General features: G+C 50.6%; 2 protein-coding genes across 5 annotated transcripts in view; one reads left to right on the plus strand and one right to left on the minus strand.

The window, feature by feature from the left end:
- Window positions 1-427: 427 nt before the first annotated feature.
- Window positions 428-6,622, plus strand: ATP6V1F (ATPase H+ transporting V1 subunit F). The gene is made up of 2 exons (XM_083461678.1): window positions 428-670; window positions 5,441-6,622. The coding sequence occupies exons 1-2, from the start codon at window positions 513-515 to the stop codon at window positions 5,640-5,642; spliced, it is 360 nt and encodes a 119-aa protein (XP_083317804.1). The 5' UTR covers window positions 428-512; the 3' UTR covers window positions 5,643-6,622.
- A 4,959-nt stretch (window positions 6,623-11,581) lies between these two features.
- The window catches only part of FLNC (filamin C), a 127,411-nt gene continuing 120,496 nt past the window's right edge, over window positions 11,582-18,496 (minus strand). For all 4 annotated transcript variants that reach the window (XM_083460824.1, XM_083460823.1, XM_083460822.1 and 1 more), the window contains 3 exons: window positions 15,442-15,660; window positions 14,261-14,485; window positions 11,582-13,000 (listed from right to left, as the gene is read on the minus strand). In XM_083460824.1, the coding sequence (XP_083316950.1) occupies window positions 12,813-13,000; window positions 14,261-14,485; window positions 15,442-15,660 (632 nt within the window). In that variant the 3' untranslated portion in view covers window positions 11,582-12,812. The remainder of the gene's footprint in view (window positions 13,001-14,260; window positions 14,486-15,441; window positions 15,661-18,496) is intronic.

Raw genomic sequence — 18,496 nt, forward strand, 5'->3', positions numbered from 1 at the left:
CCCAGATTTTTCCGTAACAATTTTGTAAATCTCTGTCTTTTGCCCATTTACTGTCTTTTCCCCAATTTGAACTACAAAATGGTGATTTTCTTGAGTCAAAAATGAGAGTACCCCTAAACATTTTTTTTTAAAGAAAAAATGCACTTAAGAGGAGAAAGGCTGCAATTAGTTCTTTGCTCTGAAGATGTGAAAAAACTCATTCCCCCAACATTCCGGCCAAATCAAAGGCAAGAAATCAAAAAGGCGTCTAGTTAACCCGGAGTAAAAACAACCCATGTATCCCTCTGTCTTTCTTATCTCTGTGGAAGAGGCTGCTCTTCCGCCCTTTCTCCGTAAGGCTTCTCCACCCGCCACCACGCAAGCGCCAAAGGAGGGTACCGCCCCTCGCGGACACCGCGCCTGCGCCGCCCCTCCCCGCGGTTTCCCCGCCCGCCGCATAAAACCTCCTTACGGCGGCTGCGCGGGGCCATTCTTCGCGGAAGTGCGCTCCTCGTCCTGGTCCGTCCGCAGCCATGGCCGGCCGGGGGAAGCTGATCGCGGTGCTGGGCGACGAGGACACCGTGACCGGGTTCCTGCTGGGCGGCGTCGGCGAGCTCGACAAGCACCGGCGCCCCAACTTCCTGGTGGTGGAGAAGGAGACGGCGCTGGCCGAGATCGAGGACGCTTTCCGGTGAGGGCCGCGGGCGGGGGGGGGGGGCGGTTGCCGGGGAGACGGCGCGGGAGAGACCAAGACCCCCCAGGGGCGGGGGGGGGGTCTTCGGGAGAGACCATTCTGCGGGCACGGGGGGGGGTCCTCTTTGTCTGTGTGTGTGTGTGTGTGTGTGTGTGTGTGTGTGTGTGTGCAGATCGGCAAGAACAGATATATGTGTGTGTGTATGTATATACAGTGGTACCTTGGGTTACAGACGCTTCAGGTTACACACACCGCTAACCCAGAAATAGTACCTCGGGTTAAGAACTTTGCTTCAGGATGAGAACAGAAATCGTGCTCTGGCGGCGCGGCAGCAGCAGGAGGCCCCATTAGCTAAAGTGGTACTTCAGGTTAAGAACAGTTTCAGGTTAAGAAGGGACCTCCAGAACGAATTAAGTACTTAACCCGAGGTACCACTGTATATGCAAATCTGCGAGAACAGATATATGTGCGTGTGTGTGTGTGTGTGTATATATATGTTTATGTATATGTATGTTTATATATATATATGTTTAAAAAGCTCCATTATCCGCTTGTTCTCCTTCTCTGAATTTTATTGATGTTCCCCGCCTTTTCCCTCTCCTCCGAGGAGCCCCATAGGGGCATTTACATGGCTCCCCACCCCCCATCTCATTCCCCCCCCCCAACAACAGCCCTTCAAGGTAGGCTGGGCTGAGAGATGCAGAGGTTGCCCGGCAAGGTCACCCCCAGTGACCTTGCTTGGCCGTCTGGTGGGATTCGAACCAAGGGCCTGGTTCTCATAACTGTGGCTTGCTTCTGTCATTGTCTGTTTCCTGTTTCTTACATTTCAGATGCTCTGCCACGCAGCAATGGCCCTTCCCAAAGCAGAAGGGGAAACAGACAGTGGGGAGGGTGGGTCCTGGGCCCTAGAGCTTGTGCAGCCTCGCCCTAGGGGCACGGTTGGCTCTGTGGTCTAATCCACAGAGCCTCTTGGGCTTGCCGATCAGAAGGTCAGGAGTTCGAATCCCCGCGACGGGGTGAGCTCCCGTTGTTCAGTCCCTGCTCCTGCCAACCTAGCAGTTCAAAAGCACGTCAAGTGCAAGTAGATAAATAGGTACCACTCTGGCAGGAAGGTAAACTGTGTTTCCATGGGCTCTGGTTTCCGTCACGGTGTCCCATTGCGCCAGAAGCAGTTTAGTTTTGCTGGCCACATGACCTGGGAAACTGTCTGTGAACAAACGCCGGCTCCCTTGGCCTGAAAGCAAAATGAGCTGCAACCCCATGGTCGCCTTAGACTGGACTTAACCGTCCAGGGGTCCTTTACCTTATCTTCAGGCAGGGGTCAGCAAACTTTTTCAGCAGGGGGCCGGTCCACTGTCCCTCAAACCTTGTGGGGAGCCGGTCTATATTTTGGGAGAAAAATGAACGACTTCCTACGCCCCACAAATAACCCAGAGATGCATTTGAAATCAAAGGACACATTCTACTCTTGTAAAAAACACACTGATTCCCGGACCGTCCACAGGCCGAATTTAGAAGGCAGTTGGGCCGGATCCAGCCCCCGGGACCTTAGTTTGCCTACCCATTCCTTAGGCTGATGCCAAGCGTAGCATATGAATCCAGGCCACTGAGTGCAACCCAGCAAAAGCCGACCATATTTACACTCCACTGCAATTTTGTGGTACTTTCCACAGCTTGCGTTGCAGTCATTGCCGAGCAACCTTGCCTCCTGAAGTCTGTGATTCCTGCATTGTACTAGACCAGTGGTTCCCAACCTTTTTTGACCATGCCCCCCACCTAAGCATCTCTAAAATCCTGATGCCCCCCCCCACCCCATGACACATAATTCTTATTATTCGAAAAGCGAACTCCTATTCACGTGGAGGAAGCTTGAAAGGCCAGTCACTAACTCATTCTCGAATTGCCCCTCTTTAAAATCGAATATTTATGTCCCAACCCTGCAAGTCTAAGCCCCTTGGCTGCAATCTTCCTGTTGATCTTGAACGGCCGCCTTTTGTGGACATGCAGGCATGTCCAACAGGTGGATCATGCTGTAATGGTAGATCACTGGACGCTCCCTTAAAAAAAGCTCAACCACTTTGCCCTGCACCCCAAAAAGGAGGGTAGATCACTGCCAGTTTTTAACTCTGTGAGTAGATCGCAGTCTCGTGGGAGTTGGCCAACCCTGGTGTACAGCAAAGGGAACTGGTGGCTTTCTTTCTCCCCCCCACCCCTTTCCGGAAGAAGCTGGGTTCAGGCAGTGCTCTGTTTACACACAAGCACCCTGTCCCAGCCAGGCCCTTTGGATCCGGCCGCAGCAGCCCTCCGCCAGCCCTCTCTGCTCCCTGGCACCCAACAAAGGATCTGCCTGCTGTTCCTGTGACCTTGAGGAAGCTCCTTGTGGCAAATCCTTCTGTTGGATGTGCCCTTTGCTGAACCAGGGGGCTGGTGGATCTGTGGCAAGCAATTTATCCAACCTTGGCCGGTGCATACGAAGCAGGGAATCCTTACTGAATGTGTGGTGTGTAAATAGGCCCACCAACAAGAAGTAGCAGTAAGAAAAGATAAGAAAAGAAGAAATGTAATAATATTGGAATTAGCCCCATAGGTTATACACCGTACATATGAACTGTATATGTTGCACATACTGGAATAGACCTTTATGATAGCAAATAACCAGTAAATTTTTTCACAGTTGTTATCATTCAGCCTGTTGCGCTTTGTGTATTGTGACCAGATTTATCGGACCATACCAGCCCCTACCTTGCAGAAATTCACTATGTGGAATACCGTAGACTTCTTACAGCGGCTAGATTAAATGTCCTTGACTGCGATATTGTGGGGAAGGTACAGGGGAGTACCATACACCCAGAGAACCTGTCATTGTGCCATGGGTGTGGTTGAGTCCACCGAACACATTTTCTTGACTTGCCCTTCTTATGCAGAGCTTAGACAAAATTTTATAGACCCACTCCTATGTCAATCTAGCTTCCTATCCGGAGAAAACCAGGTTTTACACTTGCTGAATAACGTCACTAGAGCTATACCTTCCTTGGTGGCCAAATTTCTTTTTTTAGCTTTTAAGCGTCGCAAGACTTTAATTGATTGTATTGATATGGGGCTATCTGTTTAGCCCATTTTAGTGTTGGCTAAGTTCTAAAATCTTCCTGGAGCTTTTAACTGTGTATTGACAAATGTACTTTTTTTTCTGACTGACGGTCGAATAAAAGGTTGATGATGATGATGATAACTGTATTTGCTTAGCAAGGACTCAATCTCCCGTCAGCCCCAGCCAGTTGCTAGGGATTATGGGAGTTTTAGCACATGCAAGCAGGAGTTGTGTTGGTACTGCACCTCACAGCCTATAATCTCCCTGCCTGCCACCCTCTCTGTTCCTGAACTTGCAATGGGGCAGGGTCCACTTCTGAGATTGTCCCTCCTTCAATCCAGCGTGGCTTCTGCGCTGGTCTTGTGGAATCGTACAGTTGGAATGGAGCCTGATGGCCCTCTACCCCCTGAAGTTGTTATTGTTGCAGATTACACAATAATAATGAAATAATAATTTATTATTTATACCCCACTCATCTGACTGCATTTCCCCAGCCACTCTGAGCAGCTTCCAGCAAAATATTGAAATACAATAATTCATCAAATATTAAAAGCTTCCCTAAACAGGGCTGCCTTCTAAAAGTCTGGTAGTTGTTTTTCTCTTTGACATCTTATGGGAGGGTGTTCCACACGGCGGGAGCCACCACTGAGAAGGCCCTCTGCCTGGTTCCATGCAACCTCACTTCTCACAGGGAGAGAACCGCCAGAAGGCCCTCGGAACTGGACCTCAGTGTCTGGGAAGAACGATGGGGGTGGAGGCGCTCCTTCAGGTATACTGGACCAAGGCCGTTTAGGGCTTTAAAGCACCAGCACTTTGAATTGTGCTCGGAAACGTACTGGGAGCCAGTGTAGGTCTTTCAAGACTGGTGTTATATGGTCTCAATGGCTGCTCCCAGTCACCAGTTGCTGCCGCATTCTGGATTAGTTGTAGTTTCCAGGTCACCTTCCAAGGTAGCCCCATGTAGAGTGCATTGCAGTAGTCCAAGCGGGAGATAACCTGAGCATGCACCACTCTGGCGAGAAAGTCTGCGGGCAGGGAGGGTCTCATCCTGCGTACCAGATGGAGCTGGTAAACAGCTGCCCTGGACACAGAATGGACCTGTGCCTCTATGGACAGCTGTGAGTCCAGAATGACTCCCAGGCTGCGCACCTGGTCCTTCAGGGGCGCAGTTACCCCATTCAGGACCAGGGAGTCTTCCACACTTGCCTGCCTCCTGTCCCCCCAAAACAGTACAGTGGTACCTCGGGTTAAAAACTTAATTCATTCCGAAGGTCCGTTCTTAACCTGAAACTGTTCTTAACCTGAAGCATCACTTTAGCTAATGGGGCCTCCCGCTGCTGCCGCGCCCCTGGAGCACGATTTCTGTTCTCATCATGAAGGAAAATTCTTAACCCGAGGTACTATATCTGGGTTAGTGGAGTCTGTAACTTGAAGCGTCTGTAACCCGAGGTACCACTGCACTTCTGCCTTGTCAGGATTCAACCTCAATCTGTTCGCCGCGATGCAACGCTTTGAGATATAAATGGGACAACGTTTGCCCCTTGTCTGCTGTTGCAACCGGCTCCAGGTACCAGTCACCCAGCCGGCCTGGCGGCTGTCTCCCAGTCCCCAGAGAGTACTAGGGACACCCCTTTGGGGCAGGCCAGCAGTGACCCTCTTTTGCCCTTCCCTATCCTCAGGAGCTTCCTGTGCCGTGATGACATTGGCATCGTCCTCATCAACCAGTACATTGCGGAGATGATCCGGCACGCCATCGACGCCCACACCAAGTCCATCCCGGCGGTTCTGGAAATCCCCTCTAAGGAGCACCCTTACGATGCCTCCAAGGACTCGATCCTGCGCCGCGCCAAGGGAATGTTCTCCGCCGAGGACCTGCGGTAGACCGGCTGCTCCTCCAGCATCACCTCTTCCATCAAGAGCCTTCCCCTCCTCTCCTGTTGCTCCGGCACATTTAGCACCATTCAGACCCTTCCTCTCCCTGCCCAGGGCATGTCCCTGTGGTCCCCTACATTCCCACTGTTTGGAATTTCTAGCTCTCTAGTGTGTCTGCGATATTATGGGAGCTGGGAGGGTGGGGACAGCTGGGAGCTAATGTTGCACTATCTGCTGCAGTGGGAGTGCTGCCACTGCTTCCCTTCCCCCCCTTAGCTGGAGCTGTGTTCGAGTTCCCTTGTGTGCTGTAATTTACCAGGGAGCTTCTCCATATACTCCTGTGGCCCTTTCTCCCACCCCACAAAAGGGGGTCCCAAGGTATATTTCTCAGCAGAACGATTTGGGATCTTTTGAGGGCCCGACATTTCCTTGTCCTTCAGGACTAAAGTCCTGATCCCTGGTTGTTGATGCAGCAATACGCTGCAAATCTACACACACACACACACACACACACACACTCCTATCTGTGAAGTGCAAACCGGTGATCTTTAATTAAAGTGAAAGGCAGAACGTGCAATGCTCTGCAATTTGTGTCTCGAGGATGCATGCAGGAGAAAATGTCACGATACCTCGTCAGAGGTGGTGTCGCGCCGGGAAAAATTTCTGCCGCTTTCATTCTGCCGTCCTCGGTCAGACCTCTCTGTAGCCCTCAATTTGCACAAATATTCTCCACTGAATATCGCTTCTTTCTTGCAAAAGTCCTGCCTGGGGTGAGTCTCCCAGAGAAAATCGACACCCAGCCGTGTTCTTCTGTGCTTTTCCATGTTTATAACTTGTGGTGTTTGTTGTGTTCTGAATATAAGATATATGTGATCTTTAATAATAGCTAATCGTAGTTATTATTTTTGTGATTCCTTGTGAATGAGCCTGTTAAATTGAGGGGAGGAACTTAAGGAGTGGACTCAATAAAAACTGTCTGTGAATCACTATCCTTTTTTCCACGGGTATTTTCTCCTCACCCCCGTCTCCTGTCCAGAGCCAGGAATTATTTTCAGCTTCGACTGCGTGGGTCATTCTTTCCCTGAAACTGCAATGAGGAAGTTCTCCAACTCAGTTGCCCCATGTCTGCTGAGCTGGCAGCAAGCACGTCAGCAGCAGCAAGCTCCCTGCCTTTTTTTCCTTTTACTTTACTGCCTCTCCTGGTCTGCCCCGCGGAGGCCCTTAAGGTCCACAAATGACAACACTTTGGAGGTCCCAGGTCCCAAGGTGGTTAGATTGGTCTCAACTAGGGCCAGGGCCTTCTCAGTGCTGGCCCCAACTTGGTGGAACGCTCTGTCCCAAGAGACCAGGGCCCTGCGGGGCTTGACATCTTTCTGCAGGGCCTGCAAGACAGAGCTGTTCCGCCTGCCCTTTGGTTTGGACTCAGTCTGACCCTTATGTTTCCCTCCCCTTATGGTTTTGATCTATGGGCTATTATTAAAAGGAGGCTGCATTTAAATTGCATTTTATCCTGTATTTTAAATTGTGGTTTTTTCCCTACAGTGGTGCCTCGCAAGACGAAAAGAATCCATTCTGTGATTCTCTTCATCTAGCGGTTTTTTCGTCTTGCGAAGCAAGCCCATTGACGGATTAGCGCTATTAGCGGCTTTTAGCGGCTTATCTGCTGATCGGATCAGCTGATAAGCGGCTTAGCGGCTTAGAGAAAGGGGGGGAAGGGAAAAAAACCCGCAGGAACTCGCAAGGCATTGTCGTCTTGCGAAGCAAGCCCATAGGAAATTCGTTTTGCGAAGCACCTCCAAAACGGAAAACTCTTTCGTCTAGTGAGTTTTCCGTCTTGCTAGGCATTCGTCTTGCGGAGCACCACTGTATTATGTTTTTACTGTAGTTTTACTGGTGTTAGCCACCCTGAGCCCGGCTCTGGCCAGGGAGTGCAGGGTATAAATAAAATTTGTTATTATCATCATTATTACAAGGAGCTCAGAATCGTCCCGGCGGTCAGACTCTTGAGTGCCACATGGATAGTAGCCCCTTTCGAGGAGGACATAACCATGCTTAGCGTGCCCCCCATGGAGAGGTCTTGGAGGGGGCGGCTGGATCCTGAGGAAGACCTGGGACTCCTGAATTGCAGGGGGTTGGGCTAGATGACCTCACCTGGAGTACTGTGTCCAGTTCTGGGCACCACAGTTCAAGAAGGACACTGACAAACTGGAACGTGTCCAGAGGAGGGCAACCAAAATGGTCAAAGGCCTGGAAAGGATGCCTTATGAGGAACGGCTAAGGGAGTTGGGCATGTTTAGCCTGGAGAAGAGGAGGTTAAGGGGTGATATGATAGCCATGTTCAAATATATAAAAGGATGTCACATAGAGGAGGGAGAAAGGTTGTTTTCTGCTGCTCCAGAGAAGCGGACACGGAGCAATGGATCCAAACTACAAGAAAGAAGATTCCACCTAAACATTAGGAAGAACTTCCTGACAGTAAGAGCTGTTCGACAGTGGAATTTGCTGCCAAGGAGTGTGGTGGAGTCTCCTACTTTGGAGGTCTTTAAGCAGAGGCTTGACAACCATATGTCAGGAGTGCTCTGATGGTGTTTCCTGCTTGGCAGGGGGTTGGACTCGATGGCCCTTGGGGTCTCTTCCAACTCTATGATTCTATGGCCCTGGAGCCCCCTTCCTGCACCACATGTCAATGATTCTATGGCACAGAGCACAGAACTGTTTTATTAAACTGCAGTTCATTAGATGATGTGCGAACTCTGACCAGCAGGCTTCTCAGTACTGGATTTACGTATAACCTAAACAAGCTATAGATTAGGGCCCCCTCTCTTGGGCCCCCCAAAAAATATAAAGGGGGATAAAACCGGATGTACATTTCCAAAATAGAACATAAAAAACAAAATAAAACCTACATACAGCAACAGTGTTCTGTGTTGTGTAGGCTCCTCTGATGTAAGTCATGGGCCCCGCCTGCTAGCCGGCTCCCTAAAAAATCACTGCTTTGCTTCTTTCTATATATAGGGTTCCTACATTCTGCATGGATTTGTTGCATGGCAACATGTGCAAATGGCTTTGATACCTATTAGGTCCATCAATTACCATATAGCATATATTCCACACAAAAAACAGCAACCATTTGTTGTTGACAAAGGACCGCTGGAGATAAAAAGGGCCCCATTACCTTCAGGAGTTGAAAGGTAAAGGACCCCTGACCATTAAGTCCAGTTGCAGACGACTCTGAGGTTGCGAGCTCATCTCGCTTTACTGGTCGAGGGAGCCGACGTTTGTCCGCAGACAGCTTTTCCGGGTCATGTGGCCAGCATGACTAAGCCGCTTTTGGCGAACCAGAGCAGCGCACGGAAACGCCGTTGACCTTCCCGCCAGAGCGGTTCCTATTTATCTACTTGCACTTTGACGTGCTTTCGAACTGCTAGGTTGGCAGGAGCAGGGACCGAGCAATGGGAGCTCACTGCGTCACGGGGATTCGAACCGCTGACCTTCTGATCGGCAAGCCCTAGGCTCTGTGGTTTAACCCACAGCACCACCCTGGTCACCTATTCAGTAGCTTAGGTAAAGGGACCCCTGACCATTGGGTCCACTTGTGACAGACTCTGGGGCTGCGGCACTCATTACGCTTTATTGGCCAAGGGAGCCGGCGTACAGCTTCCGGGTCACGTGGCCAGCATGACTAAGCCGCTTCTGGCAAACCAGAGCAGTGCATGGAAACGCCATTTACATTCCCACCGGAGCGGTACCTATTGATCTACTTGCATTTTGACGTGCTTTCGAACTGCTAGGTTGGCAGGATTCAGTAGCCTAGGGCCTCATCAAATCTAAATCTGGTCCTGAGTCTTCTCCATTTGCAGCATCTCCCATCCGCTGCTGTCGACTGGCTTTTACCATCAGAAAGTTCCTTCCAATGTTGACTTGGAATCACCTTGTTGTCATTTGAATCCATTGGCTTGGGTCTCATCTTTGTCATATCCAGTTACAGTGGTACCTCAGGTTACAGAAGCTTCAGGTTACAGACTCTGCTAACCCAGAAATAGTGCTTCAGGTTAAGAACTTTGCTTCTGGATAAGAACAGAAATCGTGCTCTGGCGGCGCAGCAGCAGCAGGAGGCCCCATTAGCTAAAGTGGTGCTTCAGGTTAAGAACAGTTTCAGGTTAAGAACGAACCTCCGGAACGAATTAAGTACTTAACCTGAAGTACCAGTAGATTCGTTTTTCTGACGTTTAATGCTACTCCTAACACTGCATATTCCATGGCATGTAATTCTTAAGCTGCGCATGTTTCTATGTGCCATGCCTCTTTAGTTGTGATTCCTGCGTTGCAGGGAGTTGGAACAAGTAGTCCCCTTCTAACACTACAATTCTATGCTTTGCTTACCGGCAACAAAACACAACATGAAGCCATGGTTTATTGTTAGCTTACAAACCATGGTTTAACTATGGCTTGGCATTATGGGTAAACTCAGCACCCTCCCTTTTCCAACCCTTTTTTTCTTTTTAATTTACACACACCCATAATTCATGATTAAAAAGGACGTGGGTGGCACTGTGGTCTAAACCACTGAGCCTAGGGCTTGCCGATCAGAAGGTCGGGGGTTCGAATCCCCGCGACGGGGTGAGCTCCTGTTGCTTGGTCCCAACTCCTGCCCACCTACCAGGAGGCTGCAAGTTCAAGTAGATAAATAGGTACGGCTCCGGCGGGAAGGTAAACGGCATTTCCGTGCACTGCTCTGGTTCACCAGAAGCGGCTTAGTCATGCTGGCCACATGACCCAGAACCTGTCTGCGGACAAACGCCGGCTCCCTCAGCCAGTAAAGAGAGATGAGCGCCACAACCCCAGAATCGTCTGCGACTGGACTTAACGGTCAGGGGTCCTTTACCTTTATAATTCACGATTATAAAGATATTAAGGTTTGCAATTAATTACATCACACTTCACATGTCCCTGTAGCCTTATTGGAGTTCACCGATTGGGTCCGCATTGCTCTGGGACAGGAGGAAGGAAGTCAAAATGACACCAAGGTTGGTTCAAATAAAGAGTTTATTCTGCTCTCCGGATAGCAGAAGGCACTTGTGTGATCAAGTCCACAGAAAGTCCAAAGAAATGACAGGTTTCATGCAGTATTTATATCCTCCAGGCACCCTCTCACTCCTCCCCTAGGAGCCCAACCACGTTGGCGTACGTACACAGGTTGACATCACATATGTTCCTGCTCTGGTACTCTCAACCATAAAAGGATCTTCCTTCCTGTACTTCTGACCATAAAAGGATATTCCTGTTCCTACTCCTATCTTGGAGCAAGAGGTCACTACTTCCGAGAACATGCTCTGGTGTTAGTCCCAGACTTGGGTCTCTGCGTCATTTGTGGTCAGGACATAAGATATGTCTGTGTCTGTTCTACTGGTAAAGTCAAGGCCAGTCTTGCCGTCAAACTGATAAGGGAGAGAGCTGTGTTCTTGTTTTGCATTTGCTCAACGGCTAAAGTTTATGCATTTTAGCTAAGGAGAAATGGGGATTTTGGTGCAGTTTTAAAACTGCCTGCACAGTCAGTTTTGGGGTTTGGGAAACCCATTCCTTCATCCCTAATTGCAGCTTAATTTGTTTTATGCTGATCCCAGTGCAATAAGAGCGGCTTCCTGTTTTTCCTAAAACTCTCTTGCTATTGTCTCCTTCCCTCTCATGATTGTTCGCATCTGAAAATGTTGTTCATCGTCGTTCCAGACTTTGCTCTTGTAGGGGTCTGTTGTTGGTGTCTGTTAAACAACCACGGTTTAGGGTTATGTCTGAACCGGGATTGTGTTCTTTGGTAACGGGAGATTGGGCTGCCCCAGTAAGCCCCTGCAAGCCCTTAGGGGCGTCCACCAAAAGAAAAAGGAATCTGGATATGCTCTGCAGGATTTTACCCAGCAAATGCACACACACAAACAGGCCACACCACTGCATTTTAAAAGCAAGTCATCTTTATTGCCTGGGAGGGGGCCAGGCTGGGCTGTGATTCTCTGGGTCTCCCACTGCCCACCATAGGAAACATGCAACCACAAACACATTGCTATAAAAAAGCCCCTCCCTCGAGGGGCTGTCAGTTACAAACAGTCCTGCCCGTGTGGGCCAGGATTCTTATCATCCCGTTTCCCCAATATTTCTTTATTTTCATTATTTTTCTTTCCCGCCCCCTTTCTTCTTCGTCTTCTGTATAAAAAGGCTTCCCTCTCTCTTTCACTCTCTCTGGCTTGGGCTGCCCCCGTTCCCAGCGACAGCAAACCAGTTTGCGGATGGGGTGGGAGGAGAAGGCACGGTAAACCCTCAACGGGTCTACTCTGGGGTGGGGGGGAACCCCAAAACTTTGGCCTCGGTCAGCTGAGAAGGTCTGCTGCATAAACCACCATCCAACGGGCAGGGGGTCGCATGGCGGACCTTCCTGGGAGACTGTAGCCCACCCAGCCTTCGCTCCTGCTCAAAACGGCATCCTTCCCTTCAACCCTCGCCTGCCCCACAAGCCATCGCCACTTGACGGGGCAGCTGCTCCTATAGTTCAGGGGGGGGTCACGGATGACCCCGGCCCACCTGGTCCCAGCAGAAGTCTTCTAAACAACCCTGCGTTCTGCTCCCCCTTCTTCCTTATCTGGGCTGCCTCTCCACATCTCCGAAAAAGTGAAACTCATTCAGCGGCGCCGGGAGACGGATGCCCCGGCGCCTGCGGTGTGAAAAATCTGGGCCCATAACCTGCCAAGCTCTGTCTTCCTCACCCCTCTCGCAACCCACTTTTTCGGGCAGAACCTCGTGGGTCCACTGTCGGGGGGCGCCCCGCCACACGCCCCCTACCCGGTGAACGCCAACTTCTGACAGTTCCTCCTCCGCGACTTCCGGTTTCCTCCCCCCATTTACCCCATCCCCATTGTGAACCCCACCCTTTCCCAGCTAAAATGGTGCACACCCCTTGCCCTTCCCCCCCCGTCCCCCCCACAAACACCTTCACAGCCGGGAGAAATAGTTAAAAAGGCAAAAAAAATAAAGCGCCCCCAAACAGGCGAAAGGAATTGTCCCGAGGTTCCTCGTGGTGCCGGCCCCGCCCTGGGGCAACGTGGGGAGGGTTTGGGGAGGGGGGCCAGTCTTTGGCATGGGGGGTGCAGGGCGGGGCCCGGACGAGGGGGGATAGGTGCCAGCCCCCTCCTCCTAAGGGACGTTGACTTGGTAGGGGCTTCCGGGAACACTCTCGTCGCCCCATTTGACGATGAGAATGTAGTCGCCCTTCTCCTTGACGGTGTACGTGACGTTGTAGACACGGTTTCCCATGTGCTTGACGTAGACCTCGTCGCAGGGGGTCTTGGGGCCGTGGACCCCCACCATCAGCATGTTGGTGCCTGCGGAATAATAATAAAAAGAAGAATAACAGTAAGAATAATTGGGATTGCTTTAGTTACAGATAGGTAGCCGTGTTGGTCTGCCATAGTCAAAATAAAAAAAATTCCTTCCAGTAGCACCTTAAAGACCAACTAAGTTAGTTCTTGGTATGAGCTTTCGTGTGCATGCACACTTCTTCAGATACACTGAAACAGAAGTTGCCAGATCCTTCTATATAGTGAGAAGGTGGGGAGGGGTATTACTCAGAAGGGTGGTGGGAATGGGAGATTGGCAGATAGCTGAGATGAGCCATTACGACTCTTAATGACTGTAATAGGTCTTACAGGAAAAGGCAAGGGGTGAGAAGGTGAAAAATGGCTAGTCATGTATAATGAGATAAAAATCCAATGTCTCTGTTCAGACCAGGTCTCTCCATGGTTTTAAGTTTGGTAATGAGTTGCAATTCAGCAGCTTCTCTTTCCAGTCTTTTTCTGAAATTCCTTTGTAGTAAAACAGCTACTTTGAGATCTTGTATAGAATGTCCTGGGAGATTGAAGTGTTCCCCTACTGGTTTCTCTGTTACATCTCGCTGTTCTAGCTTGGGGTTAGCTGCGTAAAGCCTCCGCAGGGTGGTGGGGTGCCTTCACCCCGCTGCCTTGCGGAGCCTACAAAGGCTGTCCCCAAAGCCTCAAGCCTTTGGAGCACAGCGGGACCTCGTGCTGCGCCGCTCTGAAGTCTTCAGGGATCCTTGAGGCTGGCGGTGGGGGAAAGCAGCGCTTCCCCCCACCGCCAGCCCCACAAGCTCGGGGGGCAGCGGCAAGGCTGTGCGCAGCCTTTGCGCTGTTCCCCGACCTGCTCTTTGGGGCTGGCGGGGGGGAAAGCAGCGCTTCCCCCTACCGGCCCCAAAGAGCAGGTCAAAAGGAATCTGAAGCCTCCGGAGCCCAGTGGGAACTCCTGCCACGCTCCTGAGGCTTCGGGTTGCCTTCACGGAAGCCTGGAGAGCGAGATGGGTCAGTGCGCAGCGACCCCTCATTCTCCAGGCTTCCAAGATAGCCGCCTGAAGCCTCCAGAGCGCAGCGGGAACTCCTGCTGCGCTCCGGAGGCTTCGGGTGAACGCACCTTGAACGCACCTTGATTTAGAGGGGGGGGGGAGAACAAGAAAAAATTTTTTTCCCCTGTTCTCCCCTTACTATGGTAGGTGCGTCCTATAGAGCAAAAAATACGGTATCTCACAAAACACGGTTCCAACCACAACACTCCAGAGATTCCCCGCCGCTTACCAGCCTTGCTGCAGTCGACGGTGAAAGTGTTTTTCTGTCCGACAAAGGCTTTGGTCAGACCAGGCCCCCGGGCGACCACCTTGCTGGCGTCGGAGGAGAACTTGGGCAGGGCGCTGTAGCTGCCGCCCACCGAGGATGATGAAGATGAGGAGGAGGCCCTGGTCACCGTCTCCACCAGCACCGTCGAGGTTTCGTGGAGGCTGTGCCCGCCTGACAGACGAGGTCCTGGGGAAAGGGATAGAGAGGCAGGAATGAAGAGACACCGTTGGCTTCTTTCGCGTAGCTGACCTCTGGAACTCCCTGCCACTGGAGGGAGGTGACAGCCACCGGGCTCCGAAAGCGGATTAGGCTATTGGCTATGGGTGGCTCCTAGGCTCTGCCTCTGTGGTGGTGGCCCAAGAGGGCCGCAATAAACGTGAGAAGGTGTACCCCTGCAAATCCTTCAGTGTGGTTCTAATAGGTAAATTATGGTAGCCTGTTGCTTTATGAAACTGATGGATACGATGATCTTTATTGTCATATTCCCATACAGAACAACGAAATTGAAAAAAGCTGCATCAGACATTCAAAAACGAACAAGCCTGCTATCCCAGCTATCGCAGCCTGGTTAGCCCCTAAAAACTCTGATACCCCATAATTAAATACAATATACTCCCACAGAGACTACCTTACACTGCATTTAAAACCAAAATTGCATTTGGATAGAAACTCTTTCTCAGGCGGCTAGTCCTAGTCTTTATAACTTTTCAGCAGGAGCTGAAAGAGATAATTTCCGGGATGCGCCATGGAAGAGGCAGAGGCTAGACGCGGCACCTCCTGGCATCAGCTCGCTGCCCTTGCCCGCCTCCGCCATGCCGCGCAGAAGCAGCACAGCGCATGGAGCCTCCACCTGTTGTGGCGACCATGACACGGGCACCAGGGAAGAGGCGGAGGCTGGGCGTGGCGCCTCCCGGCACCAGCTTGTCGCCCTCGCCCGCCTCGCTGAAGCAGCGTCGCGTCCAGAGCCTCTGCCTCTTTCTTGCCAGAGGAGCCGCCCTCCAGCCGCTGCCCGCCTCCTCCAGCCCTGCAAAGCTGCCAGCAGCACCGCAAAAAGGTCGTGACTCTGGGAAACAGGCGCCGGAAGGATCTTTGCACCGCGGTGCCGGATATACGTAAGACGGCCCACTTCGCAGGGTACCTACCTGTGACCTTTGCCTTGAAGGGGCTGCCCACGATGTGCTGGGGTCCACCGTACTTGATGGAGATGAGGTAGTTTCCGGGCGCCATGGGCATGTAGGTGACCTTGTGGCCCTCGGGGTACTCTTGGCAGTCCATCTGCACCTTGGAGGGGCCGTCGATGGTGACCGAGAGGGCCCCCGACCCCGTGTTCCGCGTCTTCACGAAGAACTCGGAAGAGACGCCTGCCAAAGGAGGAGAGCAACTCTGAGCTGCGAGAGGACTGGGGAGAAATTGAGAAAGGCCAGCCCCGCGGAGCGCCTCCTCAGCTGATAATGTCATTGTTCTTTCCCACCAAAATATAATAATAATAATAATAATAATAATAATAATAATAATAATAATAATAATAATAATAATAATAAATTTATTATTTATACCCCAGCCACTCTGGGCAGCTTCCAGCAAAATATCAAAATACAATAATTCATCAAATTTTAAAAGCTTCTCTAAACAGGGCTGCCTTCAGATTTATTTATTTATTGGATTTTCCATATTAAAATGTACATTCACACCACAACATACTATATGAAAACAAGATTCCCAAGAATCTCCTGGAATTCACTCCTCCCCTTTGTGGGTTTTATTGTTAGTCCTTTCCTTCTGCCTCTTTTATAATCCAGATTTTTATACCTCCATAGCTCTTTGTTACATTACAAGTGTTACTACAGTCCCACTAACAGTTTAAACTGTTTGCAATGGTTTTTTAAGATAAATTGTAAATTTCCCCCATTCCTTATTAAAGTTTTGGTCCTCCTGATTTCTGATTCTTCCGGTCATGTTTGCCATTTCAGCGTAGTCCATCAACTTAATTTTCATTGTTCTATCATGTTTCCAAAACTGCTTCATCAGTCGTTGGGGGTTTTTTTATATATATATAAAACTTTCATGAAATAAGTAACCACTAAGAACGGCTAAGTAATTTGTAACAACTGGAGCCTGAGCTTGCTCCTCTTCCTCTTCCCTCCTCCTCCCTTCTTCCTTTCGTGTTGTCTCTTGGAAGCCCATTTTTTTTTAAAAAAAGTTAATTGGGTGGAATAAGGGAGCTGGCTGGTGATACTATAGGCGTTGCTCCAGACTTGGCAATGAAGGTCAAGAGCGGTCCGACACATATGAAAGTTGGCCAATGTGAGGGTGAGTTGCAAGGAACTGCAGCTGTTACAGCCTAAATAATTTATTTATTTATTTACCGTAAATTTCGCTCCATAACACGCAGATTTTTCCTCCTAGAAAGTAAGGGGAAATGTCTGTGCGTGTTATGGAGCGAATGCCTACAGATGGCGGGGGAATCTGCTGCAGTCGTGAGCAGTCCGTGGCTCGCTTTGAAACAGCAAAGCGGGTGTAAGCGGCTCCTGTCAGCTAGCGGAGCCGAGAAGGAGGGAGAGAAGCAGAGCGGGAGTTGGCTGCTTTAAAACAACCCCTGCTCTCTGTCCCTGCCTGCAGTTTTTTGCTGTCCGATTTTGGATTAGCCACTGTAGGGGCTGTGTGTGTGTGTGTGCTTGAGCTATCCTTCTCCTCCTCCTGCTTCCCCTTCACGCTCCCTGCGCCCCTGCGACTTTAGAATTGACACTCTGTCTCTCTCTCTGTGTGTGAGGGCTCCTTCTCCTCTTGCTTCCCGTTCACTCTCCCTGCGACGTTAGAATCCACACTCTGTGTGTCTCTGTGTGTGTGAGAGCTCCTTTTCCTCTTGCTTCCCATTCACTCTCCCAGCGCCCCTGCGACTTTAGAATTGACACTCTGTGTGTCTGTGTGTGTGTGAGGGATCGTTCTCCTCCTCTTGCTTCCCATTCACTCCCCCAGCGCCCCTGCGACTTCCAGCGCCCTGCAACTTTAGGGCCAGTTCTCTCTCTGTGTGTGTGTGTGTTTTGACCTCACTGTGCTTGTTGGGGGAGAGTGTTGGTCGCACTTTTTCTTGATTTGTCTCAGAGCGGTTACTATCGTGGTTTCCTTGCTGGGGAGGAGGGAGAGACGCAGAGCCTGCTTGTTCTAAAGGAGCAAAGCCGGAGAGGAGCCTCTCCTGCATTATTAGCAGCATCCTTCTCCACCCCCCCCCCCACGTGTGCTCCTTGTCCCTTGAGTGCTTTTCCTTCCCTCCCCACTTAAAACGTGGTTACAAAGCACGGATCCACGTGGATCCTCAGGATTTTTGCACTGGGTCACCCCAAATTCACCATCAGATCACATAGCATGTCCATGGCTACAGCCTGCACAAAAAACACACACGCACCCACTGTTTCATGGGGCCGCAATGGCGCAAAAACGTGGTTACAAAGCATGGACCCACATGGATCCTCAGGATTTTTGCATTGGGCTACCCCAAACTCACCGTCAGATCACATGTCTGTGGCCACAGCATGAACCACAAAAATTATACATCTACTGTTTTGTTTAGAATATTTTTTTCTTGTTTTCCTCCTCTAAAAACTACGTGCGTGTTATGGTCAGGTGCGTGTTATAGAGCGAAAAATACGGTATTTATTTATACCACGCCCATCTGGCTGGGTTTCCCCAGCCATTCTGGACAGTTTCCAACAAAAGATTAAAAATACAGTGGATGCTCGGGTTGCGAACATGATCCGTGCGGAATGCATGTTCACAACCCGCAATGCCGCGTCTGCGCACGCACGGGTTGTGATTTGACACTTCTGCACATGCGCAAAGCGTGATTTAGCTCTTCTGCGTATGCGCGACCGCCAAAACCTGGAAGTAACCCGTTCCGGTACTTCCAGGTTTCGGCAGTCCGCAACCTGAAAAAACGCAACCTGAAGCGTCTGTAACCCGAGGTATGACTGACTGTACCATAAAACATCAGTCATTAAAAACTTCCCTAAACAGGGATGCCTTCAGATGTCTTCTGAAAGTCGGATAGTTGTTAATTCCTTGACATCTGATGGGAGGGCACCACCACCGAGAAGGCCCTCTGCCTGGTTCCCTGTAACTTGGCTTCTCGCAGGGAGGGAACCGTCAGAAGGCCCTCGGAGCTGGACCTCGGTGTCTGGGCAGAACGATGGGGGTGGAGAC

Source organism: Podarcis liolepis (genome assembly GCF_965112155.1).
Source record: "Podarcis liolepis genome assembly, chromosome: 10".
NCBI classification, from domain to species: domain Eukaryota; kingdom Metazoa; phylum Chordata; class Lepidosauria; order Squamata; family Lacertidae; genus Podarcis; species Podarcis liolepis.